We start from the raw sequence: 23258 nt of genomic DNA, 5'->3' as shown, positions 1-23258 counted from the left end.
GCCTAGAATACTCTGACATGAACTAGATTTTAAGAAAACATATAAAGAATATTCCATGGAAGGATAGGTAGAATTCCATGGATTAAAACCCTAATGGATAGAGAGGAGAGAGGGCAGCTAAGTGGCTCAGTCGAGCCAGGGAGAGGTTGTGAGGTCTAATCTGGCCTCAGATACTTCCTAGGTGCATGACCCTGAACAAGTCACTTAACCCCAATTATCTAGCCCTTATTGCTATTCTGCCTTGCAACTAATACTTAGTATTGATTTTAAGATGGAAGGTAAGGTTTAAAAAACACTCTGTGGGGGGAAGTCAGTTCAAAAAAAGTAGAAATGTTCTCCAGAATGATCTTCAGAAGACACAGAAAAACTCCAATGAGAAGAAGGGGATATGGACACACAAATTACTCATCAACCAATTTACATTTTCAAAAGACTTGTCCAGATAACAGAAGATGGTGGCACAGTCCTATAAGTATAGGGTCAGGAGCTCAGAACGAACTGAAATTATTAGGAAAAGCAAGTTCAACAAAAAGATTTAGTTTTGTTTTTCTACGTGAGGAAAACAAGGAGGATCAAAGATGGCAACAGCATGACTGCCTCTCAAGGGGAGGAGTTGATGACAACATTATTGAAGATGACAGAGGAAGCTTAGCTGCTCAGCTCTCACTCAGCTTCTGTTTTATCTGCCAAGGAGAAGGATTTACAAACTGAAAAAGACAGAACAAATATGAGTAAAAGGCAGATGATAGCCAGCATAAAGTAGGGAGATAGTAAGAGAGCACCTAACTATCCTTTATGAATTCAAGTCACTTAGTCTCGACTCATTGGGTCCAAAGGCACTGAAAGCTTTGGTTGCTGTGATTGCTGAACTATTATTGGGATTTTTGAAAGGACCTGAAGAATGAGAGAAATGCAGCATGATTAGTGAAGGGTTAATTTTCCAAAAAACAGACCACAGCGTTGTCAGAGAGCTTGCCTTTGATTTTACAACATGCTTTAAAAATCACATTGTATTTCATTTCAAATGAAGGCCTGTCCACTTTCTCTTCCTCTTGACTCTCCTTTCCTTTCTTACCAACTGCTATGAGAAAACAAGAAAAACAACATCCCTGTTTCAGCATGTACAGTCAAGGAAAACATTCCCACGCTAGCTGTGTGTGTGTATATATATATATATATATATATATAAGTGTGAGTGTAAACATATATGTATGTGTTTTGTTATATATTTTTATTTTCTGTATTATATTGAATAATATATAACATGGTATCTGACATATTTATACATACATACATATATGTGTATATATAGAAAACACACACATACATCTTAATCTGCACTCTTGAATCCAACAGCTATGAGGAAATGAGCAACATGTTTCCTCATGAATCCTCTGGCGTTCTGTTGATCATTGTATTGATCAGAAATCTCAAGTCTTTCCAAGTCATTTGGCTTTGCAATGTTGTTGTTGTATAATCTATTCTAGTTCTGCTTCTTTAATTCCACATCTGTCCCCTTCATTATTTCTTATAGCACAAAAGTATTAGTGGAAGATAAAATTCTGTATCTGGGTAGAAAAATGAATGTCAGAAGAAAAGATGGGAAGTCTGACTCAATAAGCAGTTTATGTAAAACAAAATCTGGGGGTTTCAGTAACCACAAATTTAGTAAGCATCTGAAGTGAGATATGGCAGCCAAGAAAGGTCTTTAAGCTGCTTTAAGAGGGGCTAATATCTAGGAATGGAGAGCCAGCAATCCACGTACCTTTCTGAGTACAACATTTTGAGATCAGTAATCTGCAGAGCATCCTGGGAACAACCAGAAAGATAAAGGACCTTAAGACCATGCCATGTGAAGTTCATTTTTGAAAGAACTGGAGAGGATTAGCCTAGAAAAGAAATGATTTAGAGGAATGATCACTGTCTTCATGTATCTAAAGGACCATAACATGGAGAGGAATTAGATTCTTTCATAGGATTATAGATTTAGAGGGAGAAGAGGCCCTCTAGTCTAGCCCTCTCTTTTTTTACAGATGAGGAAACTGAGGGAAGTTAAGTGACTTGCTCATGGTCACACAGGTAGTAGGTCCTATTGCTTCAGAGCTCTTGACATTCTACTATTTCTTGGACCAAAGGACAAAACTAGAATCAATCTAATCTAGGATCAGAAAAATGATCAGTTCAGTTTGATATAAGGAAAAACTTATCAACAATTAATTTAACTATCCCAAAGTGAGGAGCTAGTGGTTTAGCCTACATTGGCAGTCTTCAATCAAAGGTTAGGATGTTGCAGAGGGGATTTTTGTAACTTCAGAGGTTGTTTCTATGCCAGGATTCTGTGATTCTATAAAGTTTGATATTTTTCTTTTGGTCTTTTCATTTTTTCCAAACATCTTTGTGAATATGATAAATCATCTGGTTATTATTAAGTATTTAATCAGTAAGTCTTCATCAAGCACCTACTATGTGACAGGTGCTTGGCAATACAAAGACAAAGAATTAAACAATTCCTATTCACAAAAAAACTTATAGTTTTATATATGCACATTTCTTTTTGTCAAATGCTGTTTTCTCTAGGGCAGGGATCGAGGGAGTTACTTGGAAATTTTAATGTAAGAAACAAACTGACTAAAAAACATTCTACTGGGGAAGATACATATACATACAAAATAAATATAAAGATAATAAATAACAATAAATATTACATATAGCATAAGTATAATACAGATAACAACAATAAAAAAATTAAAACAAAAAATTAAAACAAGAAATCTCTCCCTCAGGAGGGAAGAGAGAACAGGATGAGGAGATAAGGAAGGTGTTGCCTAGGTTGAGTCTTGAAGGAAGAGAAGGTTCTATAAGGCAGAGGTGAAGAGAAGATGCCTTCCAGACCTGGGGAAGAGCCAGTCCAAAGGTACAGAGATGGGAAATGACAAGTTGTGTGTAAGGAAGAGAGGGAAGATGCCAGGAAAGAGCTGGTGAAGCTGCAAAGATAGGTTGGAAACAAGCTGAGGAACTTAAAAAGGCAAAAAAGATGAGTTCCTATTTTATCCTAGAGGTAATAGGGAGCCACTGGAGTGAACTGAGTAGGAGAGTGACTCGGTCAGACGAACAATCAGGAATTCATTTAATCCCTCAGTGCTCTTCTTTTTTATTTCCCCCATCTGTGGAGTATTCATGCTCCTCCCCATAATGACTTATTCAGGAGAGGCATAGGTATTGGACTTTTGATATTACTGATGTAGGTACTTCCAGGAAACTGAGGCAGAGGAAGGGGAATAGAACTGCTTCCTATCTCCTCTAGCTTGTTTAACCAGCCTTGGATGTGGCCTATTCAGAAGATGTCATGCAGAATAAGCATGTGGGCTCCTATTCATGTCAAAACCTGAATTTGTTTTTCCAGAGCTGCAAATTTTAAAAAACATTTCAACTCTGTATTTATCTGGCAGGAAACTGGGGTTAAATTATACCCCTTTTAAGTAAACATGTGCCTAATTATAGGAAGATACAGTTTACTTTTACAGCTCTGTCAGGATTTTCCCATCAGGCTCTAGTCTTTGTTGATAACTCTCCAGCCAAAAGAATCCAATTGGGCAGCAACTTCAGAAATTCAATCTCTTTGGGAGGATTGAAGAGCTAATACTGCACAGCAAGGGATGACAGAGTTCATTTTTGCTGAAAGGCTCCATGTGCAGGGGTTGATAGGGATTTGGGGCAAGTTGTGTTTTCTTTAAGCTGTTGCCAGTGGCATTTTCTGACACTGGTGATGCATTTAAGCAACCTCCTCAACTATCTCTCAACCAAAAGCTAGACCCAAAAAGTTGTTGCACAACAGGGCAGTTTCCAGGCCAACATAGAAAATTGTATGATGCTATTTCCACCCCACTCCCCAAAGCCTTCTACAGAAAAATTAAAAATATTTGAATTTTAAGAATCTTTTCCTGACAGTTTGTTGTGTTAGTTGTTGAATTGTGTCCATGGACCATAGCAAGCCAGGACTTTCTATCCACTATCTCTCAAAGTCTGTCCAAGTTTATGTTCATTGTTTCCATGACACCATCTATCCATATCAACCTCTACCATCCTCTCTTCCTTTTGCCTTCAGTCTTTTCCAACATCAGGATCTTTTTCAGTGAGTCCCATGATAATGTCTATCTGGATATCTCATGATCAGATCTGGAAGTGAACTGGAGCTTCGAAAGTAAGAAGTTAGAGCTTGAGGTGTCTCTGTGATGCAGAATGCTGGAACTTGAAGGAACCAAGAACATAGAATGGAGTCTTAGAACTGGAAGACACTTTGGAACATAGAATTTTTAAAAATACATTTTCATTGATAAATTGTGTTTTTACATTGTCTAAATTTCCCTCCCTTCCAGAGAACCATTACTTATAACAAAGATTTTGAGGAAAAGGGAAAAGGAAGTCAGTAAAATCAATTAATACATCAGCAAACTCTGACAATATGTGAATGGACCCACCCACCTCTGCAATGGAGTAAGGAGGAGTTTTGCTTTCATAATCTTCCTTCAGGCTGAGCTCAGAACATAAAAAGTTAGAGGGAGAAAGGATCCTCAAACAGAATGTGAAGGAAGAAGGAACCAGGAGGTCATCTAGTCATTTGATATCAATAAGCTTATTAGGTTCAGAGACTGTGTTTGCTTTTTCTTTGTACTCCTGTCCCTTCACACAATGCCTGACACACAGTAGGCAATTGGAAAATTCAGACTCAGTGATTGATTGACAATGTTACAACTGTAGAGATCCTGAGTGCTTACCCCTGCCAGGTTCCCCCTGATCAGGCATCTCTTGTACAACCTCTCTTAGCTCTCTGACAAATGGTGGGCCATCCAACCTCAAATGACCTCAAATCTCAAATGGAGATTTGTATACCTTCACTGATAGGGAACCTGCTCTCTCCTCTCTCACAAGGCATAGCTCATCTTACTTCTGGTCAGCTCTAATGATTGGAACATTCTTTACATGGACCCAAACCTGCCTCTTGAACTTCTACCCATTTCATACTATCAAATATCAACTAGCCACGTTGATCATTTCCACCCCTGCTCCCATTTCTGACTTTGTGAGGCTAAGCAGAAGAATCGTAATGCCTCTTCTCCATGGCATCCTTTCAAAGGCCAAGGATATCCCCTCAAACGTTTTATCCTCTTCAGGCTAAGCATCCCCCTCCTCATATGCATGCAAAAGCTCCCATGTTGAGAGAGTTCACAGGATCATGGACTGGAAGGGTCCTTCAAAGGCCATCTAGTTGAACCTTATCATTTTACAGACAAGGAAAGTGAGGCCCAGAGAAAATAAAGGATTTGCCCAAGGTCATATAGAGCTGGGTTTCAATTTCAGGTCTCCTGAGGGTAAACCCAACATTTTTATCATCATATTATCCTGTTCCTTTCACCAGATGGCACCCATCCTCCCTGATGAAGTTTAGGCTTATTGGTCTAAATGGACCTCTGGAAAGGGATTGTTTCCCCCTGGGAAGCCAGATCCATCTTGGGGATCTATATTCTCTCTTGGGACCTTCTTGCTTCTTGGCAGCTAATTGTCTCCACACAATGGCCTCAAAGGAGACTCCAGTGAGATAATAGTTTATACTAGGGAGGCTCACATGATGTGTTCTTAAATGAGCGGCTCCTTGGAGATCATATGTGTTTAGAGGACCAATTAGGAGCCCTCATCAGGTGACTTTATAGGCAGAACCTTTATGTGTACCTGGAAAATCCATGGCCATAGCAAGGAGCATAGCAGGATAGATAGGGAGAGAGGAGAGAGCCTGCTATCCTTTCAGACTGAGTCTGAGGTTAAAGCTAGATGGAGTCATGGAGGTTTTCATGGATTCATTGACTATTCAAAATGGAAGCAACCTAAGAGAAGATGTCATCCCACCCTCAAATTGAAGAGATTTAGGGAGTTAGAGATGGGAAATGACTTGTCTGTGGATATACACAATGAACTACAGAGAGGCAGATTTGCGACTGGCCTCAAATCTTCTGACTCCTTGTAGAAAGTCTGAGCTGGAAGTGACCATAGAGGTCAGCCAATCCCACCCACTCACTGTCTGGATGAGGAATGGAGGCCCAGAGATGGTCAGTGAGTGCTTTGCCCCTGCCTCATGGCTACAGAGTGCCAGAGGCAGAATTTGAACCTACACCCTTTGGTTCTTGATCCAATGTTCTTTTGAGCTTGCCATCACTGTCCCCTATTGCCTCCCTCCTCAGAACTCATGCTATTTAATAGAAAACTCATTAGACCCAGAGACAGACTATGCAGGTCTCATGTCCTGTATCTGGCAGTTACTAACAATACAATTTTGAAGAAGACATTTTTCCCCTTGTTTCTTCATCTGTAAAATGGGATTAATAACAAGGGTGGCACTATCTGTTCTTCTGAGTTGCTTTGTCATCTGAAATCCTTATCAGTATATGCAAGATCCTACCCCCATGGACCCATCCCACCTCTGCAAAGGAGGAAGGAGGAAGAATTCTTTCAAAAATCTTTAGGGCTGAGCTTACAACATCAAATGTTTAAGGGAGAAAGGACTTTCAAACACAATGTGGAGGGAAAGGAGCCAGATGGTTATTTAATCATTTGATATCAATAAGCTTATTAAGGGCAAAGAATGTGTTCAGCCCCCTATTTTTATAGGGGAGGAAACTGAGGACCAAGGAAGCCTAGGAAGCATCCTAGGAGAGTGGTACAAAGCCAGGGGATGGCTGTAGTATTTCTGGGGTAGGGGGCAAAGTTTCCTTCAGTGATTGTCTCCCTGAGGCACTTTAAAAAAGACCTTACTATCTGTCTTAGTATCAATTCTAAGACAAAAGAGTGGCAAGGGCTAGGCAATCAGGGTTAAGTGACTTGCCATGGGTCACACAGCTAAGAAGTGTCTGAGACCATGTTCAAACCCAAGACTTTCCAGCTCTAGCCTGACTTTCTATCTCCTAAGTCACCCAGCTGCCACTCTCTAAAGGATGTTCACAGCTGAGTGAACTTCTGTGAGATGTCTACAACTCCCCCAAGATCCCCATTTTGGGTCAGAGGGTTGGGGTGAGCCAAGAGGCTGCCTCATCCTCCTGTCCTCCATCCTTTGGAAACTTGGCCAAGACCCAAGAGCTTACCACCTGCCCTGGATTCCTGGCTAACACATCACCATGACGTGAGATCCTTAAACTTATTTATAATCCTAAAGACAGCACTTTAATTCAGATGTGAAACATGCCAGTCGCCCCATATGCCAGACTTGTTTCAGTCTGCAGAGAGTTGCTCAATAAGAACTGCGTGGAAAGGGCCACTCAGCCTCCTGGATCTGAAGACAATTGAGGTTTGAGGTCTGGACAAGCTCCATTGCTCCAGGAGACTCTCAGGGGCTCTCCTTCCTAGCGAGGAGCCAAGACAGCTGGGGTGACTAGACGTGAACTTTTCTTCTTGCCCCCCAAGAGACGTAGGATTGTCAGATCACAAGATGTAAAAGCTGGAACACGTTTCACAACATAGTGTGAGGGCTGGAAATGACCTGAAAACACAGAATATCAGAGCTGGGGGGCACCTTAGAATAATCCGAGGCGCCTTAGATCATCCAGGCCAACCCTCTTTACAGTTGGGGAAGTCTAGACCCAGAGAGAATTGCCTCCTGTCTTCAGAGGCAGCAAACAGCCAAATATTTCAGTTCTTAGATAATCAGGAGCGGCTTTGACCAAGTTGTCCCAAGCTCTTCTGGTGGTTTTAGCAATAGTGGATGAAGCTTTGGCATGAGGAGAGATGGAGATTACATTATTTTGATGGTCAAGGTATTGAAAGTTGGTGTGAGAACATAAGGATGCTTTCGGGAGGGTAACAGAAACATGTTGTAATGGAGAGCAGGACACTTCATCTTTCTGGGTCTCAGCCTCTAGATCTGTAAAATGGGCAAGAGGATGGAATAGATGGTCTCCAAGGCCCCATACAGCTCTCACATTCTGCATCCTTGTATGCCTTCTGGCTCTTAGGGTCTGTTTTTTAAATACTGTGTTCTAAGGCCCCCTAGTTTCTGGTTGTTGTTGTTGTTGTTTGCTCAATGCCCGACTTTTATTTAGTTTAGTTGGGTTTTTTTTTTAATTTTTAATTAAAACCCTTACCTTTTGTCTTGGAATCAATACTATGTATTGGTTCCAAGGCAGAAAAGTGGTAAAGGCTAGGCAATGGGGTTTAAGTGACTTGCCCAGGGTCACACAGCTAGGAAGTGTCTGAGGCCAGATTGGAACCTAGGACCTCCCATCTCTAGACCTCTCAATCCACTGAGCTACCCAGCTTCCCCCTTTTAGTTTAGTTTACAGGAAAGTAATGTACTTCTCAGACTATTATTGCCTATAGCAGAGCATAGCTTTTGATGAAAACAAACATACAAATTCTTCTGAATTGAAATGGAAAGAAATATTAGCATGTTTGGTGGCAAAGCCTTTGGTAGATAATATGTACCAATAAACTTCATTAAAGTACTCTCTATTAAATAAAAATAACATTGGTGAGTATTTGTGATATTTTGTATTCTAAGGTCTGACCTTATTCTGACATTCAGCTTTTTGTGCCTCTGACATTCTATGTTCTAAGTTCCTTCCCAGATCTGATATTCTATATTCTAAGTTCTCTCTCCCAGCTCTGATAGTCTGTGTTCTAAGAACCCTCCCAGATCTGACATTTTGTGTTCTAAGACTCTTTACAGACCCTAAATTGAAGGCCTCCTCAAAAAGGAGATGGAAGTGCATTAAAAACAACCTATTTTGCAATTATTCTGTGGGGTGCCAGATTTATAACTGAGGTCACTGGCATCGGGCATCACCACGACTAGTTCTAAGTCCCAATGTCTAGAGCCAGGATCTTATGGCAGTCTAACATTGGACTGGAAAAACTAGACAGAAAACACTAGCTTTGGCGAATTCCATTGACCTGATTGTGCTAGAGCAGCAGAGCTGAGATTGTCTTTTTTTGTGAAGGAGGGCTCTGACCTTAGAGTCTATCTCCCTTTGAAGTTTTGAACTCAGCCCCCTCTATCATGCCATTATCCTTGTGGCTCCTGAAACAACCTCTTATCTTACCTTCCGGCCTGTAGTCTCTCCCCCTCCAAATTACACTCCATACACTTGCCATGTTCTGGGAACCCAAGCCTTGGTCCCATCTCTCTACTGCCCAAGAATCTTTTCTGGCTCCCTATTATCACCTCTGATAAAATGTAAATTTTAAAATGCAAAAAGTTGGCATTGAAAGCCTTGAGCTATCTTTTCCCCCCCAAAACCCCCAAGTTCTATGCTCCTAAAAAACTGGATAACTCACTGTAGCTTGAATTCTGTATATCATCATCATCATCATCATCATCATCATCATCATCTCTCTCTCTGTCTCTCTGTCTCCTCCCTCTCCTTTCTTTCTCTCCCTCTGTCTCTTTCTCCTCTTCCTCTCTGTCTCTCCCTCCTGCTCCTCTGTCTGTCTGTCTGCTTTTCTCTCCCTCTTTCACTCCCTCTGTCTCTCTGTCTCTCTCCTTCTCTCTCTCCGCCCTCTCCTTTCTTTCTCTCCTATCTCCTTCCCTCCCTCTCCTCCCCTCTGTCTCTGTCTTTCTCTGGCTCTCTGTCTGGCTGTCTTTCACTCTCCCTCTCCTCCTCTCTCTCCCCCTTTCTGTCTCCATCTTTCCCTTTGTCTTTCTTGTTGTCTCTTTCTCTCTTTCTCTATATATCTTTTTTCTCCTTTTTTCTTTTTCGATTCCTCCCTCTCACCACCACCCCCAACTCACATGCTTAAGGTTTCCCTCTGCCAAACCCTTGAAGCTCTGTTGAAAAGGAGACCATTATTTGTGATTCAGAACAAAGCCGGGAGAACAATGGAGGTAGGAAGCATCTTCCCAGGGGACAGACAAATCTGGTAAGGAGGTGTCTCTGACATGCTCTTCCCCTCTTGGCCTTGACCTGCCCACCTCTTTCCCATTTGCTCTCATTTAGACTGAAGTAGTTATCAAGTTCTCCAGATAAAAAATCTCCAATTTTACAACCAAGTCAGGTTCCTAGATTTGCAGGCACCAATTACGTGCTCTCTCTCTCGGACCAATTAAATTTGCAGGTGTGATAATTTCAGCATCAACAGTCTAAGGTTATCTCAGAAGATATTTTCATGAAATATTTATAAGAGTCTCTGGGAATGTTAACCCCTTCAGCTGACACACTTCCATGGAGCCAGGGTGTCTGATGAGTGGAAAAGTGACTCTCCAAGGGTGTCAGTCCATAGTGATGTGCAGTAAGGGTTCTACAACAGGCATTGGGGCCAGGCAAGGACTGAGGACAGGGTGGCAAGGTTAGGCACCACTCTGTAGAAAAACCTTTGAAAAATCCCTGGAATTAGGTTCCTTGAAGCTTTGCCCCCTTTCTTCTCAATTCTCTAGACCAGCCTATAAAATAGCACCATAGGGATTGCAATGTTGGGGAGTTAGGTAGCACAATAGATAAGAGCATTGAGCCTGGAGGGAGGAAGACCTCAGTTCAAATCCAGCCTCAAACACTTACTAGCTGTGTGACCCTGGGAAAGTCATTTAACTTCTGTCTCAGTTTCCTGACCTCTAAAATGGGGCTCATAATTAGAACTTACCTTGAAGGGTTGTTGCAAGGATAAAATGGACATCACTATAAAGTGCTTAGTACATAGTGAGTGTTGTTATTATTATTATTAATTATCTTAGTTGGTATTGAGATGGTATTGTGTTCTCTGGATCCCAGAATCCAGTGCTGGAAGGTACTTTGTAGTCATCTAAGCCAACCTCTTCTCTCTACAATTGGGTCTTCTCAGAGCACCTTGAGACCCCCTCCTCATATCTCTCCAAAACTGGAGGCAAGGCTGAAGTGATACGCCAAGGATGACAAAGAACAGCGAAGTTGGCAGACTGTGCCTCAGGCCAAAACCTGGGCACCTTCCCTGTTCTCACAACTATTTTCTTTCCTGTAGGAGCAGAGTCTGGATGAAGAGATGGTAGAAGAAAATATGGAAACCCCAGTGGAGGAGCTGCCACCATACCTGCGAGAGGATCCCCCTAAAGGTAGCGTGCTGGGGCCTCTCTTACCCTCCTAGGAGGGGGACCCCTTCTCTTCTCTGCATTTGCCAATGGCCTTCTGCACAGGCTGCCAATGGTGGGGGGCAGGAGGGAAGGCTCTGAGAGCCCATCAGGGGCTCCCTCACCCACACCCGGGTGACAGCGTGTACCCGTCAGCTCCCAGGCATCACTTGGGTTTAAGGAAAGTGGCAGCTGCCAGCAGCCTGGGACAGGCGCACGTGGCACCTTGTCATGTTGGAAATGTAGTTTGTATTTGGGAAAATCAGGGGTTTTAATTAAAAGCAATTATATCTGAGCCTCCTGTCACATGGCTTGTTGTCCTTGACAGAGTTAAACAGAGTCGAAGCTGTTGGGGAGAAGGGAGGGCAGCAAAGTCTGTGCCTGGTGTATCATCCCTTTCTGGCTCTGAGGTCCCTGGTTCTGGTTCATGCTGCCCACACTGCCCTGGCTCCTAATGGGCTTTTGGATTAGATGCTTCCCCTTTGTTAGGTGATTGCCAAGGGGTAGGTGGACCGTTCCGTGATGACTGATGGACTGCCATTCCCTTCTCCCCATACCTACCTTGGACCCTTCCATTTTTCTTTTTTGAAAGTTGTTCCTAGGCAAGAAGGGAAATTATAAGTAGTGATGTCAGAAGGAGGGCACAGATATGCCTCTCTCTTGTTAAGAAGCCCTGTCTCCCACGGCAGGTTTCTACAAAGAACAGTGGATGGCCCCAGATGTTGCTTGGATGTCCCCCACAATCCCCTGTGGATCGAGGCAGAACTTCTGCATGTAGTTGGAAGGAGAAGAGAGGCTGGACCCTCTGAGATGGGTCCCTCATGTGAGGGATGTCCTGATGCCTCATCAGATAGTCAGTCTTCTCTTGAGCATTTAGTCTCCCTCCCTAGACCATGAGCTCTCAGAGGGTGAGGATTGTGTCTGGTGGCTTCAGAAAAATACCTCGACAAGCATTTATTAAGTCCCTGCTATGTCCAGCACTGTGCTAGGCTCCGGAGATACAAGAATAAAGCAATTTCTCTTCCGGGAAAAGGGGAAAGCATCTGTTCCAAAATACTGATAGCAGCTCTCTTTGGGGTGGCAAAGAATTGGAAATTGAAGGGATGCCCATGAATTGGGGAATGGCTGAACAAAACCAAATCAGAAAATCTCCCATCCCAAGGAACTTCCATTCTCAGGAGGGAGACAACAAGCACACATGGGTCTACGTGTATATGTGTGTCTATATTCAGGCTGAACATGTATGGGTAACATGGATGTGTGGCTAGATACACATGCTTACAAAAGATGGCGCCCAATTGGCACCCTCTGGGAAGAGAGGGACTCCACAGGGCCAAGGTCTGGAGGAGGGAGCTTGGGCCAGGCTTGGGTAGTCACAGAGACTAGAGATGGATGGTGTGGTGTGAGCGATGGAGAAGGCTAGTCTGGCTGTCATAGGGTAGAATCAAATGAGGCTAGGTGATAGGTTGGAGCTTCGTGATGAGGGCTTCAAAGACTGTACAGGGAAGCTGCTATTTTATTGTAGAGGCAATAGGGGGTGGCCCAGTAGAGGAGAGACATGCGCAGTTCTGGGCTCAAAACATTTATTTGGTGCTTACTGTGTGTAAGCACCAAGGACACAAGGGAAGGGGAAAGAGAGTCTCTGCTCTTGAGCAGCTCACAGACTAATGGGGGACAACATGCAAAGGGCTATGGACAGATAAGCTAGAGGAGGGATGACTTGGAAGCAGTCAACAAGGAGAGGGCACTAGAATGAAGGGCGATCCGGAAAGAGTCTTATGGAGGTGGGCTTTTAGCGGAGGCTTGAAGGAAGCCTGGGAATCCAAGAGGCAGAGGGGAGGAGGGAGAGTGTTCCAGTCTGGTGGCCGGCCAGGGTAGGTGCCTAGGAGGAGGGAGATGCAGCATCTTGTTCAAGAAGCAGTAAGTAGGCCAGTGACATGGGACTGCAGACTATGCCAAAGAGCTTAAGGTGTTCAGAGCCTGGAACGGTGGGGGTGGGGGCTGCCAAATCCAGGATTCTAGATTGATAGGGGACCACTGGGGTCTGTTGGGGTTCAGGGAAAGGGGAGGGGGGTCACACTTGCTCTCTTTAAGGAATATCATGCAACAGCTGAATAGAGGAGGGACCAGACCTGAGGCAGGTAGACCTACCAGGAGGCTAAGGTGGGAGAGGATGAGGGCCAACACTTAGGGGCGTATTGGAGAGATGGTGTAGAGGTGAAGTCAGTGGGCCTTGGCAGCAGATTGGATATGGGGGTGGGAGGTAGTGAGGTGTCTGGGATAGCTCCTGGGTTATGAACCTGAGGGCCTGACCGTAGCAGGGAGGGTAGGGGAAAAACAATTTGGGACATAGTGTACTGAAGGTGCCCGTTGGTGCCCAACGTGTGGGATGGGATGAGGGCCTTTAGTAGGACGGTGAGCACAAAGAAGGGTGGCTTCTTTGTGACCAATGCTCTAAGTCTGGGACAAGCAGCATGGCGGGAAATAGCTGAGCTTCATCTCTTTCAGCAGTAGGAGGCTCCAACTTGAGGGGACTGACTAGATCAGACAATGGATCTTGGTCCTCACAACCATTCCTAGTTCTTTAGGGCTGTGTGAAGTGGTGGCTTTAGTGCTGGACCAGAGTAGAGGAGTCATGTTGGATTCCCACCATGACATGGCTCAACCACCCCAAACCAGCCTCAGGTTACCCTCTAGGACTATAAAAAACCATGATGTCTAGACGGTTGACCAACCAATTGTAGGCCTTCTGGCTTATACACCACATTCTCCACTGCAAGCCTATGAAGTTCATAGACAAGTCCCATCATCCTCATTGTAGCAGTATGAAAGCTGAGCCTTGGAGGGAGGTTGGGTCCTTACCCAGAATTACTGTGCTCACAAACCTGTACAGAAGTGGTGTCTTGGAGCCGGCTTTTAATCCAGTACACTCTTGCTGCTTGCTTACTTGCTTTTTCTGGGCACCTTTTCTATCAGTGAAACTGGGAGGTTGGACCAGATTGGAAGATCTTTGAGATCTCTTCCAGCCAAACCCACACACCTGAACTGACCACTCATTACCTTCAAAATGGCGAGTCCCACCTCCCAGCCACATAATAGAGAGGAAGCTTGTGCCCTGGGAAGAGCATTGAATCCCAAATCAGAAAACCTGAATCTGCCACTTACTGATACCTGATTGACCTTAGTAGTTATTTCATCTGTGTGAAGATCAGTTTTCTTATCTGTAAAAATGGGAATAAAAACACTTGCATTCCTCCTTTGGGGTCAGTATAATCAGGGTTCAAATCCCACCACAGGCACAACTAGCTATATGATTATGGGGATCTCAATGTCGTCATCTGTAAAATGAGGCAGTTGGACTTGATGTCCCCTAAGGTCCCTTCTAGCTTTAAATATATGATCCTGTGTATGTACAGTAAAGCTAGGAAAATGGGACTAAGTCTCTTCCTCCTCCCTCTTCTCTCCCACTTGAGGCACTGTCATCAATATTAGCCTTCAGGAAAAGCTCTTCTACCTTAGTGTAAATTGAAGTCACCTTTTTCTCCTCCCAAAAAGTCAGATCTTTCACGGAGAACAAAGCCTTCCATTCCAGAATTTTTTTAAAAAAAATTCTTGCTTTTTGGAATGAAGAGTCCTTCCCCTGCCCCAGAAAGCCAACCAACTGTTCTCTTCCTCTCACCTTCCCTGACTGGGAATGCAAGCTATGTGGACATCCATTTCAGGTCACCTTTTAAATTTGGTTCTGACTCTTACTGGACTTTAATAGGGAGTGGGAGGGAGAATGAAATAAATCTGCAGGGATATAGTAAAACCTCATTAATTCAACTCCAGGAAATGTGGAATTTTTAGATAATCTGGGCATTTCTTTTTGCCATCTATCTATGAGGGGAAAAGAGTTTTGCTGAGCAAATCAATTATATAAACAAGAAAGCAGCTTAGCCTCCTTTAGAACAAAGGTCAACAGATGCCTATGGAGTGAAAAGGGCAGAGGAATTGGTATCAGGAGTCCTGGCCCTGTACCTCTAGAACAACATCACCTTGGACAAGTCTCCTCCCTGGACCTAAAGAATGATTCTGAAAGCAGATGATCTGAAAGCAGAATTTTAAGGATCCACGTGCATTTAAACAAGAGAAATGATCTAGACTTGAGGCAGTTCTTGGTTGAGATGATTTGAGGGGCTTAGGGAAAGCCTCTTGTCCCACCCTGAGACATGAAATGCTATCTCCCTTCTCCTTTGAGTTCCAAACATATCACATTCAAAACTGAGCAGAGCCAATCCCATGCTTAGTGGAAGGGACAAGGATGATGATGACAGGGCAAAGGAATCTGAGAAGGCATAGCTGGGCAAGGTGGGAGAACCAAGAGAGCAGTGTCCCCTAAGCCAAGGGTTGTCATTAATATCAAAAGCTTCAGAGAGGTCAAGAAGGATAAGCGATGGTGAAAGCTAAAGGATTTGGTTGTTGAGACATCATTGGTGATCCTAGAGAGCAATTTCAGTGATGGTTGGGGTGAATTCCAGATTGAAAGAGACTAAAAGGCCAGTGGGATGCAAGGAAATGATATTAAGAAGAGTAGATGACTCATTCTAGGGATTTTGATGGTGAGAAGGAGGTGAGATAGGCAAATAGTCCAAGGGAAAGGATGGTGGTGGTGGTTTTTGTTTTAAAGGATAAAGAGACTCACCATGTTTGTCTGTGCAAATTGACTTGGGACTCAGTGGGTTTCCTCCAACTTATGGTCTTTATACTATGACTAAGACAAATTGTAGAAAGGATTCCTTTTCTAAAACAGACTGGCTTAGAGAGCCATTGAGGCATCTTCTCACTTTGATGCCTACTCTATCCCCCTTGATTCATTTAAAAAAAAAAAAACCCTCACCTTTCATCAACAATTCAGCAATACTGTGTATTGGTTCCAAGGCAGAAGAGTGGTAAAGGCAATGGGGTTAAGTGACTTGCCCAGGGTGACACAGCTAGGACATGTGAGAAGCCAAATTTGAACTCAGGACCTCCCATCTCTAGGCCTGACTCTCAATCCACTGAGCCACCCAGCTGCCCCCTCCCCCTTGTTTTAGAGATTCATCTCAGCCAGATGAAGCCTGAGCCCAAGGGTATACAGGTAGTGAGGTTACCAGGTCTGGAAGTTAGATCTTCAAATTACAAATCCAGAATTCTCACTCTTCCACACAGCTTCCCACCAATAAGAGTCAAGCTTTGTATAACAATAAGCAATGCATGACTAGAATCCCTCACCTGATCCTCACTGAAGTCCTGTAAGGGAGGTCATTCTAGTTTCATTGTAAACTCCATTTTATAGCAGAGGAAGCTGCAGGACAGAGTTTAGTACGCCCAAGGTCTCCCAGCAATTAGAGGGCAGAGTGGAGAGTTTCCCCAAGACTGGAAAGGGTGCTAATCTAGGATTCTCAGATCATTTTGCTCATCCAAATCTCGATTTTCTAATTTATATAATGGGCATTAAAAGATTTGCTCCACCCTCTAGATCTAAACCCTATCTGCAGGCACTGACCCTGCTGCCTTTTCTCTTCCTCACCATTGGCCAGGGGAATCCAGCCTCCAGAATGCCTGGGGTCAGAGGTGGCCCTCACCCTGGGCCTGGCCTTTCCTGAAGCCCCTCAGGGAAGTGTGGATCCTGCTGGCTGGGGCTTCTAGAAGCAGGCAGGGCCTTGGGCATCCCTCCAAGCCTCCATCAGGCCGGCACAAGCATGCTTTCCTTCTCCTGGGGAAGTGAAAGCAGATGGGCAAGTTCCCAAAGGGCCCAAATACTTTTGTTGGGCAGAAGGCCAGAGACCATGAAAGGGGTGGGAGATCTCCTGGGCCGGAGAAGCTAGAGCAAGGCTCCAAGCTCTGCACCAGAGAAGCTTGTGGCATCTTGGACTTGGGAGGGAGGGAGCCCTTTATCTACCTAAGATGAGTTGAAAGGGTTGGAAGGGACCCCAGAGACTACCCAAGCCAGGAGGACGCCATCTTTTTGGGTGTCATAGAGCCCTTTGGCAGAACCTCGGCAGGGCGCCTGAGATGCTTGAAAATATAACATGAAGCTCATTTATTGCAAAGGAAATCACTTTGAATGAAATACAGTTATCCACATCTTAAAAATGTTCATGGGCCTCAGCTTTCTCTAGTTCAACACACTCCTTCCAGATAAGGAAACTGAGGTGAGCTGATTGGTTCAGGATCTTGTCCAGGTAGCGGGTGAGAGGTCCAGGGGCTCCCAACTCCAAGTTCAGGCTCTTAACCCAACCCCCGCTGCCTTTTAAAGCTGTTAAGGATCAAAGGAGGAAGAGAACAGCACTTAACTGGGGCTCCTTAGCATCCTGAGATCAAAGGCAAGCCATTAGCCTATCAATAATCCCTCAAGGAAGAAATTTACAAATGGAAATTCAATGGGGAGTGGAAAAAAAAGCCCAGAAAGCAGGCAATCCATCACATAAGCCTTCCCTGGAGCAGGGGCTAGAGAGGCCCCCTTGGGCAGGGCTCCTCTGCTGCCCTGGGGGATAAGGGGAGTCCAAGGAAGGTAGATGAGGTCCGAGAGGATGCAGCCAAGGTCTCAAACTCCCCAACTGCCTTCTGGTCCCGGGAGAAATTCAAACTTGAAAAACAAAACACCTTCCAACAAACCCTAGTCCCAATCCACTAGAACTGTCAAAAACAGGCCAGCCTGTTCCCGTCCGATCTGGGGAGCTTTGGGGGATGGCAGAGACACATTTATAAGGTCTCACCCAATTGGAATTGGGGTTCAGGTGTCCTGAGGGAGTTGGGAGGCTCGACTTGTGTTAGCTAAGTGAAGAATCTCAGTTTCAGAATATTTTCCCATTTTGAGAAGCAGGGAAATAGAGTCCTAGTCCCATCGCTCATGGTCAGTTCCTTTGGAAAAAGTCATTTCCCACCTCCAGGGCCTCAGTTTGCCTACAAGTCAAATGAAGTCTTTGAATGAGATGCTAAGGAGAGTCATTTGACATCTTAAAGTCTATTGTTAGTCTGAGATCAGTGAAGTAGGACTTTCCCTCAGGGAGGAACTCTCGGGTGACAGTGTCAAACCTCCAAGCTAAATAAACTGGGGATCACCAAATCCCTCCAAGCTACGTCTGGGGCCCTCTAGATTTCACACTGACCAGATCTCATTTTTCTACCTTCTTAGGTAACTTCCAAATTCCCTTTCATCTCTCACTTTGTGTGTCCGGTCTGCTGAAGAGTATCAGAGTGGGAAATACCATGTGGAAGGGGCCTTCCTTCATTATTTACCCAGCTAGCTAAGGAGCAGAGATGGGGAGCTGTTGGTCCCCAGGGCTCCAGGCCCTTGGCTTTCTGGGTTGGTGAAGCCATAGAAGCAGACCCAGATAGGTGGAGCATCCAAGTGACTGAACTCAAATCTTCTGCCCCCAAATTCAGCTTTCTTTCTTTCTTTCTCCTACATCACAGCCCTCTTTGTGTTCAGGGTAATTCTCAGGAACCACTAAAACAAAACGCCCTGCTATCAGGGAGAGGTCTCTAAGGTTCTTTTAGTAGAAGGTGTCATTAACAGCTGTAATTTTGGGGGGGCTTTTTTCTTTTTATCTTGTGGTGTTTCTCCTGGTAGCATCTGCCCCCCCCCCCCATTAAACCGGATGTTTTGCAAAAGCTACAATAAATCATGTTATTGTAACAGAATCATTTTCTTGTTTCCTGGGATCTATGAATTGAAGGCACTGTCTAGTAAGCCGTAATGTAATGAGAACACAAGGGAGCCGGGAGACTCTCCCGTGCCTTCCATCTTCAGCCTTGGTCCAATATTTCACTGTTCCTCTACTACATTTTCAGTCTCAGGACAGTGAGGCAGATTCACTCTCAGCCCGTGGGGGGGCTGGGGAGAAATAGAAGTGTATAAATACTCTTGGAATAAAAGATCTGTCCTAGGAGAATTACATTTATTACCCAAAATACTGCCATCTTTGCCTCTGCTGCTGCCAAGCTCAAATTCCTGGGCATCTTCCCCCCTCCCCCCCAGTGTTTTTGCAGAATAACAAATCATTAAAAGAAGACATCTAATGGTGGGGTAACTCAGTGTTCTTAGGAGGAGGGATCTGGAATGGAGAGGAGGCCTTATTCCAGCGAACCCCTACCAAAATGCGGCAAGAGCCCAAGACCAGCTGTAATAATGGCATGTATTCCACTGTCCAAAAAGCAGCCTCTCCTTTGGCATAATCTTCTGCCTGATAGCAGGGCCTCCTTTTTATGATCAAAGCTATGAGCCTCTCTGTGAGGAAAAAAAAAAAACAAGCAGTTACAAAGAAATTAGTGGGGGAAATCCAGAAAGGGAGCATTAAATATATACATATATTTGATGTCTCTCAACTGCCTTCCTCCAGAGGTATTCCTTTCCCTCTGGGGAACTGTGGAGGTGGGGATGTTTGTTTGGGTTTTTTTTCCTCCTCTCTTAACCTCACTACATTTTTACCATTGCCCAAGGATCCTTGCCAACTTCCCAGATGGGGAAACTAAGGTATGGAGAGGTGAAAATTGCTTTTCCTTAGTCCTACAGCCTCTAAGTGAGAGATCCAGGGTGATCCATGAGTCAACAAACATTTATTACCCTTTTATTTTAAAAAATGACACATAAATGTCATTCACCCCTTTGGCAATCTGGGGAAACCTATGAACCCTCTCAGAATACTGTTTTTAAATGCATAAAATAAAGTCCTGGGAGGGCATTGCATCTGCCTGAGAGTAGATTCATTCATTCACTCCTCCTTTCAAATAGTCAATCAGAACTGAAGAGGCATTCTGGGAAGGGCTGAGGAACTGATTTTGTTCATGCACAAGGCAGGGATTAAGTGCTTCTTGTATGCAGAGACTAGAAAATGAACGGATAAAAAGTGGAGTTAAAACCGAACAGCCATCCCTGTAGGCTGGGCTTCGGCTCTTGTGAGTTAGAAACTGGGAAGAGTTTATTCCCCAATGGGTTCCCCCATTTCCCCCTGAACCACCCCCTGGAAAGGGGAGAGAAGGCGAAGGCGCAGGTTCCACAGCAAGTGATTTCTCCGTTGAAGATGAGGCTGCTAATAACAGTCTTCAGCGTGACTTCCGAGATGATCCCCTGAAGTGGAAGCCTCTCATTTTGCAGATGGGAAAATGAAGGCCTAGAGAGGCAGAGGGAGGGGTTGGGCCGATAGATGGCGGCAGGCTGTGGTCCTTTGTTTCCCCCACAGGGAGTGAGGCTCAGAGGCCCTCCTCCCAGCGGCATCTCTCTCTTAAGGTTAGGATTCCCGTGAGCCAAACCCCTGCATGAAGAAAGGGATGCTGGGAATGTTCCCGGGGAAAGGCCTAGACTGGCCTTGGCGTCTAAGGGCGGGCTCCTGAGAGACCCGAGACCTGGCAGGGACCTCGGAGGGCATCTCGGCCAACTCCCCCATTTTACAGGTCAACAAGAGACCGAAGGGCCAGCAGCCCTGCCTGACCAGGGGGCCGGCTCCCGTCTCTGAGCCAGAAGATGAGGCTCCCTTGTCCCAGGAGCATGGCTGGCAGGAGCCTTGGCAGACCGGGAGACCCACAGGGCCAACGCGGCCGTAAAGCGGCCATTGCTGCTTTGACTGCCTTGGGAGGACAGGGCCGCGGGCGGTGTGTGGGTCAAGGCCGGAACCCAGGGAAGACGTTGGCTTTATTCATTGAGAAAGCTCTTACCGTGCCGGCCTGGGCCAGGGGCAGGGAATACAGAGCCGGGGAAAGAGCCCCTTCCTGAGCGCAGGCTATCGCGGCCGGCCCCATTGTTTTATAGACGAGGACACTGAGGCCCACGGAGGCAGCTTGGCCAGTCCCCCAAGTGGCACAGGGGGGCGCCCGGCCAGCGCAGCCCCCCAGCGCAGCCCCGCACCTCTCTCCTGGAACGCGGCGTTTCTAGAGGCTGCCTGGAAGCATTCAGGCGAGGGGCCTCGAGGGGATGGAAGGGAAAGGCCAGGACAGGGAAAACCAGCGGCTCCGATGAAGGCAGCGGGCTGGAACGCGCTCCCCTCCCCCCACCCCCCACCCCTGGGACTGTAACTAACAAGGGAAGCCCCCAGGGAAGGGTGGGGGGTGGCCTGGCCGTTTGGGGCTCCCTGGACCCCCGGGGCCCTAAGAAGGACTGCAATAAAGCCTCGCCAGGCCGCGGCTGAGTAGCGATGAAAGGGGCAAAACTCTAGAACCAAGACCCCTCCCCCCCAGGCTCTGCCCCGGCCCATCGTCCTCCGACCTGCCCAGGAATTCCTCCGGCAGCCACAGGAGGGCGCCACACTCTCGCAAAACGCTGCCGTGACTGCTTCCCCCGGGAGCCCAGGTTCAAGGCCACGGTCTGCGGGTCTAGAGCAGCGGGGGCGCGGGGGCGGCGAACTAAGCCGCGCTCCTGGGGAGCGGAGACTCTTCTCGGGTCTCGCGTTTGCCCGCAGAGGGCGGTTCCTTGCCTTGGAAATGGCCAGCGCTTTGTCGCTCCCAGACCAGGCTTTTCTAGAGAGAAGAGCCCCAGTCAAGTTCTAATTCGGTCACAAATATCCCTTTCTCTTCCTCCTCCCTTCTATATCTGCTCCTTTGTCCTTCTCTCCCCCCCTCCTTCTCTGCTGCTGCATCTGCCTTCCCTCCTGCCCCACAAGAGCCTGCCCCAATCGGCCCCCTAGTCCTCTCGGTCTTGTTTTCGAGGCCAGGGGCTGATTGGTTTATTTGTCCTTGGGTCTGCAGTGCCGGCACAAAGTAGGTTCTTAAATGCTTGTGAATTGCCTGGGTCTTTCTCTGTTTCTCAGCCTCTGCCTTCCTGTCTCCATCTTTCTGTATCTGGTTTAGGGCTGGTTCTCTCTCTGTGTCTCTGTCTGTCTGTCGGTTTGTCTCTCCCCCTCTCCTTTCCCTTTTCCTCCTCTCTTTCCTCCCTGCCTATATCTGTGCCTGTCTCTCTTCTCTCTGTGTCTCTGTCATCTGTTTCTGCCTATCTCTGTCTGTTCCTCTCTGATTCTGTCTTTCTCTCCCTTTCTGTCTCCGTGTCTGTCTCCTCTTTCCTCTCTCTTCTCACTTCTCTCTCCCTCCCCCTCCCTCCCTCCCTCCCTACCTCCCTCCCTCTCTCTCTCTCTCTCTCTCTCTCTCTCTCTCTCTCTCTCTCTCTCTCTCTCTCTCTCTCTCTCTCTCTCTGTCTCTCTCTGTCTCTCTGTCTCTCTCTCTCTGTCTCTCTCTGTCTCTCTGTTTCTCTCTCTCTCTCTCTGTCTCTCTCTGTCTGTCTGTCTCTCTCTGTCTGTCTCTGTCTGTCTGTCTGTCTGTCTCTCTCTCCCTCTCTTTCTCTCTCCCACCCCCTCTCTCTCTCTGACTCTGTGTCTGTCTGTCTCTCTCACACACAATTTCTTTCTTCCTATAGATCTGTTTTCATTTCTGCCTCTATCCTCCCTTGTGAAGTTTTCCTCTCTGTTCCTTTCCATCTCTCTGTCTGCCTCTCCCTTTGTCTTCCTTCTCTTCCCTCCACCCCATTTCTCTGCAGCTGACTCCCTACAGCCCATTTCCTACCTAGTCCTGAGCTGCAACCATTCAGCGATGCTGCCTTTCTGCCCAGTGATGCTATGGCCATCTAGAAGGACAGTTTTTCCAGTCAAAGTTCTGTTTTTCTGAGTTTGCATTTGGGGGAATTAATGGCAGGGGAAGGACAGATCTGTTTAGCATGCCAGAGCCCCAGCTCGATGTATGCCACCTTACAGGGACTCTATTTCTCCATTCCCTCCATGGGAGGAGAAGGTCAGCATTCAGTATCTACCCAGTGTCTCGAGCTTAGATGTCCAAGTTCTCCTCAGGCTGGCCTGTCATTTGCCTGCTCCCATGCCTGATTTCCTAGGGAAAGCCTTTCCAGGGCCCTCTGTGCTGCACTTTGCCTGATGCTTTGGTGAGGTGGCCAGAACCAAGAGAACAAGCCATGGTCCGGTGGGCTGACCCAGCCCTGTGCCTGGGCTCAGAAGTGTGAGATCCGGCCCCTGCCCGGTGGTCTGACCGCCTGTGGAAGGAGCTCATGCTAAGATGGAGTATAATGGAGAAGGCCATTAAAACCCTAGACTGGCGCAATGAAAAGGGACTTCTGAGATCCTCCTGCGCAGGCCCCTCGTTTTTCAGCGGAGAAGAAGGGCTCTCTCCTTCCCCGGGCTACTCCATTTTCTAGCCAGCTCATCCTATTTCAGGCTTTCCTTCC

At 46.0% G+C, this 23258-nt stretch overlaps 1 protein-coding gene across 1 annotated transcript in view; it reads left to right on the top strand.

Annotated features, from left to right (window-relative positions):
- The window catches only part of LOC100014668 (transmembrane protein 263-like), a 399095-nt gene that overhangs the window by 36395 nt on the left and 339442 nt on the right, over positions 1–23258 (top strand). The window contains exon 2 of the mRNA XM_007497370.2: positions 10972–11062. Coding sequence (XP_007497432.2) covers positions 10972–11062 — 91 coding nt within the window. The remainder of the gene's footprint in view (positions 1–10971; positions 11063–23258) is intronic.

Source organism: Monodelphis domestica, chromosome 6, assembly GCF_027887165.1.
Source record: "Monodelphis domestica isolate mMonDom1 chromosome 6, mMonDom1.pri, whole genome shotgun sequence".
Lineage (NCBI taxonomy): Eukaryota > Metazoa > Chordata > Mammalia > Didelphimorphia > Didelphidae > Monodelphis > Monodelphis domestica.
The sequence above is the reverse complement of the archived record's forward strand: the minus strand, read 5'-3'. Positions and strand labels throughout refer to the sequence as shown.